Source organism: Esox lucius, chromosome 10, assembly GCF_011004845.1.
Source record: "Esox lucius isolate fEsoLuc1 chromosome 10, fEsoLuc1.pri, whole genome shotgun sequence".
Lineage (NCBI taxonomy): Eukaryota > Metazoa > Chordata > Actinopteri > Esociformes > Esocidae > Esox > Esox lucius.
Window position 1 is genome coordinate 16,692,595 of NC_047578.1, and position 11,348 is coordinate 16,703,942.

General features: G+C 39.4%; 1 protein-coding gene across 1 annotated transcript in view; it reads left to right on the top strand.

The window, feature by feature from the left end:
• The window catches only part of LOC105012757 (immunoglobulin superfamily DCC subclass member 3-like), a 30,605-nt gene extending 20,115 nt beyond the window's left edge, over window positions 1–10,490 (top strand). The window contains exons 7-14 of the mRNA XM_010873821.3: window positions 846–1,011; window positions 1,574–1,824; window positions 2,282–2,446; window positions 3,145–3,333; window positions 5,175–5,288; window positions 5,379–5,508; window positions 5,696–5,831; window positions 6,449–10,490. Coding sequence (XP_010872123.2) covers window positions 846–1,011; window positions 1,574–1,824; window positions 2,282–2,446; window positions 3,145–3,333; window positions 5,175–5,288; window positions 5,379–5,508; window positions 5,696–5,831; window positions 6,449–6,553 — 1,256 coding nt within the window. The 3' untranslated portion in view covers window positions 6,554–10,490. The remainder of the gene's footprint in view (window positions 1–845; window positions 1,012–1,573; window positions 1,825–2,281; window positions 2,447–3,144; window positions 3,334–5,174; window positions 5,289–5,378; window positions 5,509–5,695; window positions 5,832–6,448) is intronic.
• Window positions 10,491–11,348: the final 858 nt, after the last annotated feature.

Below are 11,348 nucleotides of genomic sequence, written 5' to 3' on the forward strand. Positions count from 1 at the left end.
GTAATGTGGTTTGTGCAGAGTAGAGATACAGTACATGGTGAAATCAAATTAATTTCTTACGGATATTACCAGGCATACGTCATAGGCAGATTAGCAAGGTAGCAGATGTTGCTAACTCAGCCCAAAATCAGTCCATGATAAGCAGTTCTTCAAGTGGTGATATGGCATTTTGGCATTGAGGCACTGTATCCTCTTCCATAAACTTAGATTCATTTGTGGATGAGATGTTTATGAATCTGCCTCTATTATAAATGAGGGAAATGAATGGTTGCTTTCAAGTCAAGGCTAACTTGTATAAAAGCTGGAAGACAACTGTTCTTCAAACTGCAAGTAAAGGAATTAAATTGTCTTATGCTAGGGAAGTTGATAAAGGACAACAAAATACTTTTAATATGGAGGGACAATGTCAAAAATGTTGACCGTGTGTCAAATTTAGTCAAGATAAAAAAATAAATTGCTTTTTTAATATGGAATTTATACAGATATTCTTTCATCATTAGGTTGTTAGTTTGTACTGATGTAATTGTGATATACTCTCTAACAACAGATATTTCAAAATCAAATGCCTTCACCAATTCAAACAGTGCAATAGGTAGGAATTTTAATTTGTGACTGTAGGACTGACTTTTATTCCATCCATGTATCATATACTTGCTTACTCAAAATCTATTTTCCTGATCTTCTACGTCGTCTTTTGAGTTTTTGAATGTTGCAGACTTATTTTATTTTTTATTACAATTGAGTATTACAAGCAAATGCAATTATATTTTCCCTACCGTGATACAAGGAGTAATCAATACTCTGTGATACACAATACTTAAAATTCATGCTTCTGTTCTCACCAGCTCCGCCTGAGTTCATGCAGTGGCCGCAGTCTGTCTCAAAGCCAGCAGGGGGCAGTGCTGTGTTCACCTGTGTGGCCCAGGGTGTTCCAGAGCCTCACCTCATTTGGCTGAAAAATGGCAAGATCCTGACCCCTGGTGACAATGTTAAGCTTACCAACAACAACAGGTATTATAGCGTTCAGCTCGTTTAACATTTTAGTACTTTTAGGACACCAAAATCAGTGGCTTAAATCACTGGACAACCCTATTGGACAACCCAATCTGGGGATCCATCCTTTCAAGAGATATAATTCAGTCAGTGGCACAAAACTTATTCACATGAACACCAGCCAATGAAGAGCAATTCATATATCTGACCACAAGATGGCAATCTTCGATAGCAATTGGAGCATTATTTCCATTCAATGAAATTGGGGGGCTCAGTTATGTTTTCATGCATTCTTCACTATCCAATTGGCATCATTTAGTAATTTAAATTAAGAAATTCATAGTTTAGTTTGAAAAAAATACATTATATTAAAAAACTATTTAAAATAGTGGTCTTTTTTTAAAGTTGACTTTATATTATGCTAAATGTGTCAGTGGGACAACAGCCAAGAATGTATCTGCAAAGCACAACTTTTTTGCGCCTGTGGCTACCACTATAAGTGTATTTTGTAATGTTCAAACTGTGGACCTTGTATGTCTGTCTCTATTCAAATGCAACCAATCCAATCTCCAACCTCCAGCACCCTGGCTGTGACCCGTATCACCTCAGAGGACGAGGCTATCTACCAGTGCATCGCTGAGAACACGGCCGGCACCAACCAGGCCAGTGCCCGTCTGGCTGTGTCCCTGGGCAAGGATCTGCCCGACTCCCCCCAGGGCCTCACGGCCGCGGCCCTGTCCCCCAGCACGCTGCAGCTCACCTGGACCCAGCCCCCGGCCGAAATCACGGACGGCATCATTGGCTACGTGCTCCACATCCGCAAGATCGGCGGTGAGTGACGACCTTTGAGCGATGGTCGCTATGTAAATAGGGTAGATATTAAAAGTCTACACATCCACACTGAAAATGTGCCTTTTGTTCATGTGACAGAAAACCAAGCATTGACAGTTTATTATATTTTGTCAGTTTAATTGTCAGTTTGTTTTTCAATTAAATATTGTCAGTAAATATAAGATCTTATTAAAGGTTAGGAAAAGGTCTGACACGATTCACCTTGATTTCTGTATTTTTAAACTCTGTAGGTGCCTGTATGTGCTTGTCCTCTGTGAAAATGTGTTTGATTGACTGGCTTTTATAGTGCCAAAGGTCATAATAATTGGTTGAAATTGTTATTTCAATGTAACTGTTGCTGTTACACAAATCTCTTAGGATAGGCCAGGAGTCAGCCACTGCTGGGAATGGATAACCTGACAAATGAGAAATAAAGCACTTGTTGTTGTTCCCCCAGAGCCAGACAGCAGAGAGCTACAGGAAGCAGTTAGTAAAACCACCTTCCAGCATGACTTCACCAATCTGGAACCAGCCACCACCTATTCCATTTACCTCAAGGCCTACTCTCCTCTGGGTGCCAGCCAGCAGTCCAGCACTGTGGTTGCTACAACACAAGGAGGCGGTATGTCACCAGGAACATGAGCTTGCCTTCCCCATTTCCCTTAGGCAAAAACCTTTATAATTTATTTGAATGAGTACATTGATAGGCATTCATTAATATTTCTAAGCATAAAATATGTTCTAGACAATAAAGTTATTATTACCTGGAAACATTAAAATATGTAACAAAATAATCAGACTATAATGGGAAGAAATACTATACTAAACTACCTGGGATCAGTGTCTACTTCACCCTCCTAGATGTATATTGCATCAAGCCAACAGCGGAGAGAAGCTAGACTGGGGTGTTTACAGTCAGTTTAAGATTGAGGAGGTGTTTTTACAGTGCCGTGACCTGAACGTCTGGCTGGTTATTTAGAACTTGTGATCGATTGAAAGTCTGCATCTCGTGTCATTTCATCATTGTTACAAGTGGCTTTACCTTTACCTCATTGGTTCCCCCATCTATATCTGTGCCCTTTTGTCCACTGTACTAGTATATTTGCCCAACATTGCTTGTAGACACTATCCTTGTTTTGCCCCATGTCTAACCATCTCTTCGAGTTTTGCCACCATTCCATCCTCAATGCCCACTTCCATCCTCGGTGCCCATCTCTTTCAGTCTGGCTCTTTTGACACTTTCCACTATCATTTTCAACCATCAGTTCATATTTCTTTATTGCTTTAACTCAATAGACATCTCTTCCTCTTGTTCTGCAGTCCCCACCTCCCCTACCTTCTTCACCAAGACGCTGAACTCCACTGCAGTCCAGGTACTATGGGAACTCCCCAGCAGGCCTGGCAAAGCAGAGGGCTTCAGGCTCACCTACCGCAGGGTCCCCCACGCCGATTTCCAAGGACCGGTTCAGTTCCCTTGCCACGTGAATGCCCACATCATCTCCCATCTTGGTGAGTGAAGAGACAGACAGAGGCAGACAGAAAGAGAAAAGAGAGAGGAAAGAAAATAACGAGAGAGGAAGAAAGAAAGGGAATACATATTCATTGTGGAGGAACAGAGTCATACCACCTCAAACATCAGTGACTGGGTGTTATTAGTTTGCTTATATTTGTCTGTTAGACAGGGGAAAGAATCAATTACCATAGTAATGTAATCAACTTTTTAATCATTTGTGCACTGTTACCCACCACATAAGCCAATGTAATAATACTTACACAAGGCCGGAATAATAAGTTTGAGTATTTTCTTTTAAATAGGCTTAGACATTTTGACATTTTAGTCGTTTAGCAAATGCTTATCCTGAAATGAAAAACACACCTAGGTATAAATGTTTCTTTTATGTTATTCAAAATGACAGACGCTTGGAATTCCCAGACAGTTAATTGAGGGTTTGAAAATCTTACATAAGCATAACAAGTGATAAAATAATTATACATTAAAATTAAAGATGAAATATCTAATATTTTATGTAATGACAATAATAATATATTATAAAAATGATTACAATTCAAATCAGTTGTATTGATCCATGGGGAATGAAGCTATTTTAATTGCTTTCCCCTCATAGCAATCTTTTTATCCTCCCATCTGCAGTCCTTTCAAGAGTGGATCTTGAATCACTCCTATTTGCTTTGCTACCAGATGATGCTGTTCTATAACCGAATGGCAGAATATTTAAAAGGTTTAATGTAGGAAACTTGACAAGGAATCTGGAGAGGTTAGCTTGAGGCCAGTGCAGCCTTTTAAAAGGTTGTAATGTGCAGTGAATTACAATTACCCTATATTTGAATGATAAAATGACATCCAGTTAATTACAATGCATGAAATGTGAAAACAAGAACTTTGAATGTTCCTTGAGCTGCACAAATATCTGTATTCCATTTGCTTCCACTGTGGGAAGGGGTTCTTTCACAGACACAGCTGTAGAATCCTTTCATCATTAATCTTTATCTTTTTTTATGAGAGTGTGAAAGACACATATCAAACAAAAAAGATGAAGACATCAGGTCGTATGGCAGGCCCTATAGTAACAGACCTTTCTTTAGATTCAGGGACAGACTTGTTTCAGGTAAAAACCTTTTAGTTTCTGACGGTTCTACCTGGAACCAAAATGCTTAAACAGGAACCAAAAACAGTTTTATCTGAGACCACTGAAGAACCTTCATGGAATCCTTCTTGTGTAGATTGTAGAACTCTCAATTGTCTCCTTATGGATCCGAACACGTTCCAGGGCTAACACAACCAATTCAACACCATCAACAGAATAATAACACTGGTGGCATTTAAAATGAGATATTATGAATTTTAAATGAAAAACTTCTGGTACCTGTAAAAAGAGTGGTTATATTTTGAGAAAATGAGTGAAGTTACTGGATAGATACTCTATATGTAGGGAACTGATCTGCATTACTGCATTCAAAGCATGAGCTCTTATGTAGCAATGCCTAAATCCATATGGAGAGATTGAAAAGGGGAGAAATTGGAGGATGTGGGAGGTATCCAGAGACAGATGACAGAAGGAGAAGACAGAGTGGGAGAGTTGAGAGGTGAGACAGTTGTAAGTGGGCTATGGGGGGAGAGGTAGGAAGCAACCAGCACTCTGGGTAAGAAGAATGAAAAATGACATGCTCCCTAAATTCAATCTCATTCAACGCGCCAATCAATAGCTTTGCTTTAACTTAGCAACCGTTCAATACAATGTGGTCAGTATCTAAAGAGAAGAAACCTGTGACTTTCAAAGTTGTCTGTGGAGATATGTGACGTGCTGTCTCCTGGTGACTTGTTCTGGCAGAAACCGGTGCTGTGTATGAAGTCAAGTTGGTGGCCTACAATGGGAATGGTGAGAGTGATTCCTCCAAGAGGTTGGTCTCACTGGCTAAAGAGGGCGCCAGCGCCAAAACCCGGGGTAAGCTGTTTGATCCAGCGTGTCTTCCTGTGTCTTCTGTAACAGCCAATGAGTGTATGGATCTACTCACCATGAGTGTGATTGTTTCAGGTGGGGAGACCCAGTGTAACTGTAGACAGGACGGCGATGACTCCATGGGTGGCATTGTTATTGGCATTCACATCGGCATGGCCTGCATCATTTTCTGTGTCCTCTTCCTGATGTTTGGATACCGTCGCAGGTAAAAAGGGCTGCCCCCTGACGGTACCCGTGAAGTAGTGCGTTGCTTAACGTGCTTTACGTTAAGTTTTGATATGCTGATAACTGGAATGGTGACATTATGAATATCAACTTTCACAGCCTATTCTTTGTTGAGTTTGTATGTGTGTATTATATTGACCTATAATGAAATGATTCAATGTCTCCAGTCTGTTCTGCAGTAAAGGGACACAGGATAGTTGGTCCGTGCCGAGGATGGACAATGTGGGACAGCTGGGACAAAATGGAATCCCCAAACAGGGCATCACACGCCCGGCAGAAGTTGCCTTCGAATTAGTGCCTCAGGTATGCGCACTGTCAGGCTTACTGTCTTACCCCTCATCTGTCACAAGCTCACCCAACTATTCAATCTGAGATCTAGATGTAAACTGTCCGATTTGAAATCCCTTTATAGATTAGAACACTCAGAGCTCTAGTCTATCAGAATTTTTATTTTTTTAGAGACAGCGTATATTTGTCAGTTTGCAAACAAAGTCCAACCAAGGTCTGGCTTCCACATTTAATCCATTTGAATCAGAGAAGGAGTGCAGCCAAGAATAGCACCTGGGGAGCAATTAGTGTTAACTGCTTTGCTCTGAGCCAGAAGCAAAAATATTTTTTAAACTTGCCGGCTCTAGAATTCAATCAAGCAACCTTTTGATCACTGGTGAGATGCTCCAATTGCTAGTTCACCTGCCCAACAGTTATTTTTAGGCTGACGTGGAGATTAATTCTTTTGTTCAGTTTAACTGGATCCCAAGAGCTGTGTTGATTGATATAAATGTTGAGGAGCAAAACAGATGAACAAAATGGTTAGTCAACAGGAATGCAGAATAAATCATCAGTGAACAAGCTGAGGGAAATGATTGGAACTGCTCAATGGTAGGCTGATGCTCTGTCTTTTGTCTCTTCTGATTTTCCAGAGTTGTGACTCCACCTCTCAGGGAGGGGCATCGCTGCCTCTGCCCCAGTGCCAGGTTCTGATTGAGCAGCACTCGTCTGGTTTGCCTGGCACAGGCTCTGGCTAACACTGGCTAATAGCCCCTCCCTAAACTACCCTTTACAAAACCTTACCCACCCTCCATCCCCAAAATTTGCCTCATGATGGTTCCTCCACCTTCCCTGTCCAACCAAAGTTCCCCTCACCCTAGTGTCTTGCAGTGCTAGTGGTTGTCCATAGAAAACCTGCTGCTAATGAAAAAAGTCTCAAAGGTAGCTGAGGGACACAAAGCTTCATGTTTCAACTGCACTCTCTCACCTTCTCTCGCTTCACTTAAACCAAAGTCAAAAGCCTTTATGTTTTATGCACAAGTACGTGCTAATGCAGAAATGCCTCCTCCTCATTCATCCTATTTAAGTCAGGCTTTCCATGCAACAAAAATAGGAAATGTTATGTTACCAAGGGGAGCATCTATAACCAAAATGTTCTCTTTGTATGGCATCCTCCTGGTAACAGTACATGCACCAACTCTGTGTTTACAAGGATCCAGCTTATGCCAAATACAGTATAATGACTTACTGGGGTCTTTTAGAATCTCTATATAAGTAGCCTTAGCTTTGCGATACGAAACAGACGACAATTAGTGGCCTTGCTGATAGCCTTATGGAGGTATGAGTCTGATCGAGTTGATTGTCTTTATCACCGTACTAGCCTCGAGACAGGTCAAGGTCTGGAGGAACCACCTTCCCCTTCCCAACCCCCTCCCCCCCTTCGCCCCAAACCACCCAAACCAAAAGCTGAGAACCTCCAAATATCTTCTATATTTCTCCAATGTAAATGTAAAATATAAAGATAGCTACCTCAGTCTGATGAGAACGTCCAAGCCATAGATGTGGCAAACTTTAGCCTGCCGGATGCTGTTTGAGCAAGTCTACCTCAGAGCCAAAAAGAGAAACCCTATACCCTCGATCCCCCTTCACTCTGTGTGCCAATGCCAGTGTCCCGTGCCAGCCGTCGCCACGGCCCCATGCCAGGGTACCCTCCTGGAGGATTGCCAAGGAGAGCCAAACAGTGACAGTGTCTGAGTGTTACTCTTCCCCATTGCCTCTCAACTCAACACCTTCCTTAGCCAAATAAAATGCTGTCTTCTGTCATGAAGGCTAGCCCTTGTCCTCGACACGGAAATCCCGAGCCAGATCTCAGTCCGGTTCAAGGCCTGAAGAGATCCAACGTATTTGGTATTTTTCCTTTAAGAGGCAGGGATGACCTTTAAGTGTTTGTTGATCATGCTTGCAACAACACCTGTATAAATGTCCATATCCAAAGACATATATGAGACTGGAGGTTATCTCATTTTAAACATGGACCTTAAAGAACATATCAACGATCCTTTTCCGAGGAGGTATGCTCTGGCATTTTTCTAGTAAAAAAAATGTAACAAAAAGCAACCAACCTCAGAGAAGTTGCTTGCTTGTTTTGCACAAGTCAAAGGCATTTCAAAAAGGTTTCTGCCCCAAAGCCACACGTGATTGTTGCCAGTGGTTGGCTCTGCCGCTGTTAAGTCGGTCATTCGAACTTGTGGGTGCTGTGAGTTGATGGCTACAAAGGTTTTGTTGTTTCCTGGGAGCTAATGGAGATACTCACCTGGAACGCATGGACACGGCACTAGTTTCTACTGTAGAATACCTTGTCAGCTTATCCAAAAATGGTTTTGAATGAAAACCAAGCTGAATGATGTCCAAAGATGTAAAATGTGTTATCGTTTTCGTTTATTATCTTCATAACATTTGAAAAGTCACTGTTTTCCGATTTTTGTTGTTCCTGTTTTAAGAGTTAGCCAGTTAAAAAATTGCTTTAACTGAAACTAAGCCAAAAACATTATTTTTGATTTCATTGCTATTATAGGATACAATAATTAGCTTTCTTTAATGAAAGTTAGTCCTTTTATATGGAACTTCTTGGCTTGCCCCTTTTGACATGGAACTGTCATATTTTGTTTATTGTATCTGTTAACTTTTAAAGATTAACCAAATGAAAATGGGATATATTTTCAAGGAGATTTTCTATGTTCATACAAAAAGGAGTACTTGTTCTTTCTCTTTCTAATAGCAGAGTTGAAATTGCCAAATAACTAGCCTTCTTATGAAAAATATATTGTGACCAAATACCTTTTACATTTTAACATTCACAGTCTTTACCTTTGTATGACACTTAGCAATGACCAAAGCACAGAAACATTAGTGTATGTATGACATTACATGTGTACAGTAGATCAGTATATATGTGTGTATTCTGTGAATGGCTGAACATTTTGTAAACCTTGAAGTCAAAATATGCCAACAGGAACCACCTCAAACAGCTTTAAATTCTTAACACAACATGACAGGATAAACCAAAGAACATATCTAACATAACTATTGTATTGATACTCATATTTTTGATATTCTCACTTAGTTGTGTTAAGCTTAAAACTGAGCTGTTATTGGAGTCTTTACCTGGGTATCTTGGTGCCAAAGAAAAACAGACCCACATTGGCTTTCAAATTTCAATGAAAAGACCTAAAGAGGTGAGTTTCCTAATGAAGCACTACAATCCTCAGTTTTCGTGTCAAACTCCTAATGAGTGTTAAAGGTTTACGCAAAAAACATTGCAGTATTACAGTCTAACCAAGACTTCTACTCAAATTCTTGTTTCTTATTTTATAAATGAATGATGTGAAACAAATGTGACACTAAAAGAAAAAAGTGTATTTGGAGATGTTTTTTTTTTAAATACATTTTTCATGTGATGTTGTGTAGCGGTAAAGTTAGATTTGTTATTATTGAAATATGAATATTTGCTGGTTCTTTTTGTAGAACTTAATTTCCCCTCTTTTTCTGACTGAACATTTAGTTCTTCCTGCTGTGGTTGGTAAAAGTTGCAAAAACCGATGTTATGTTAATTTTTTGAATGTTATTATTAATATTAATGTGGTTTTATTTTACCTAAACACTTTACCTAAACAAATGTAAAGATGCTATGGAAATGTTTGTTAGAAATTTAAGAGAAACACAAGGCAAGAAAATGGGATGTTGGTTTGCCCTTAAACAAGCATCTATTCAAGTATTTTCTGGCACTGAAGCCTTAAAAAGTCCCATCATTTATAAGCCCCATCATTTATAAAAAAAAGTTGTAGAGAACTAGAAGCTGTTTGCTAGGACCACTGAGAAATATACACTGATTTAAAGAGATTTTTTTTTGCTTTTGGAAACATTCTTCAAGTGAATATATAATATGAAACTGAAAACCCCAAAGCTTTAAACTGTTTTGAGACTAGGGTTGGAGGGCCAAGAAAGTAAGACTAAGGGCCAAGAAAGTAAGACTGTTAGTGAAGCTGTAGCCATAGAGACTAATCTGTCTGATGTATCATATGCTTGTAATGTTCATTTTTACCAGTTGCATGGTTCAGAGAACAGGTTTGATTTCATTGTCATACAGAATCGTTTCTAGAGCAAAATTATAAATTTCCAGACACAGTTACGTAAATGACCATAAATATGCCATGCTACTGTTTCCATAATCACACAGAAATGTATCCCTCTGACCCATTATCTTTTCATCTTGAAACATAGAACAAGTAGGTCATCTTAGTTACACAATGTTTTCTTCAGATTAATTAGCACAAACATTTCAGATTATATACTTTGGGAAAGATATTGCAGTGATTGCTTTACCCTCCTTTGCATTGTAGAAATCACCATGGTCGATGAAAGACAAAACAAAGTGTTGCTTATTTATTCTGACTGCTGTCTGTTTGCACATAATGTTTTTACCATTAAATGGGCTGTTTTGCCTCATTCTATCCTTGGTAGGTCAGGACTGAATGGAATTCCCCCCTTAACAACCTTTGCAAATAATTCATAATTCAGCTTGGTCTCTATATACGGCATTTCTTTTTTTTTATTTAAAGACTTTTATTATGTCTTTATTTTTACTGTCTGCTCTTCCACGCTCAAATTCCAATGCGACTAAACCAAATAAACTTTGTAAACTAGAACCCAATTTGTCTTCATTGATTTTGTTTGTCTTTTATAAACAAAAGTACATGCAAATCTCAACCTTCTTCAATCTGAACATTGGTGTTTGGTGTTTCTTTTAGAAAATGAAATAAAATGAAATAAAAGAAAACAATAGATTCTTGGTGTCTTATTATTTGAGGTTTTCAAAGCTTTATAAAAGAAAATGGCCCTAATATGTGATAACTCTGACTCATTTAGTTCTTGAGGGGGATGGTATCTGCGTACTGGACCAACATAGGTGAGGAATCATTGCAGTTCTTGTGATTTGAAGTGATCCAGCACCACATTATAACTTGGGTGAAGATTAACTGAATGACCTTATTAGCAGGTCATTTAGCTTGACAGTAATTGGGGCCTATGAATAGTCTTTGGCCGTACGTCAATGCTGTGTTTCAGGGTGGTTGTAATTAAAGTTTATTTGCAATGCAATGAATGTTATTTGGGACGGTTTGAAAATGCAAGGTGATTTAGTGGCACCAGGGAGTGATGATGGCGCGAGGTCTCATGGTCGTTACAACAGGAAGCTTTGTGACACTCGCCTTTCATTTACTGCACATCAGAACACCCCGTGGAACTGTCTTTGGCTTTCCCAAGATCAGCAGTAGAATAAAACAAACACTGACTGAATTTCAGGAAAGGAAATAGTATATATGACTTAACAAAACGCTTTACATGAGACAAGCTTTCTCTTTAAAATATGTGAATGCTGCTATGACTTGCCTACATGTAAAAGAGCACAGTGCATGCACATCCACACACAGACATGCATGTAATGTCATGGACACTGTGTTGCTATGGAAACAGTGGCCTTTGAGGGTTGTTGAG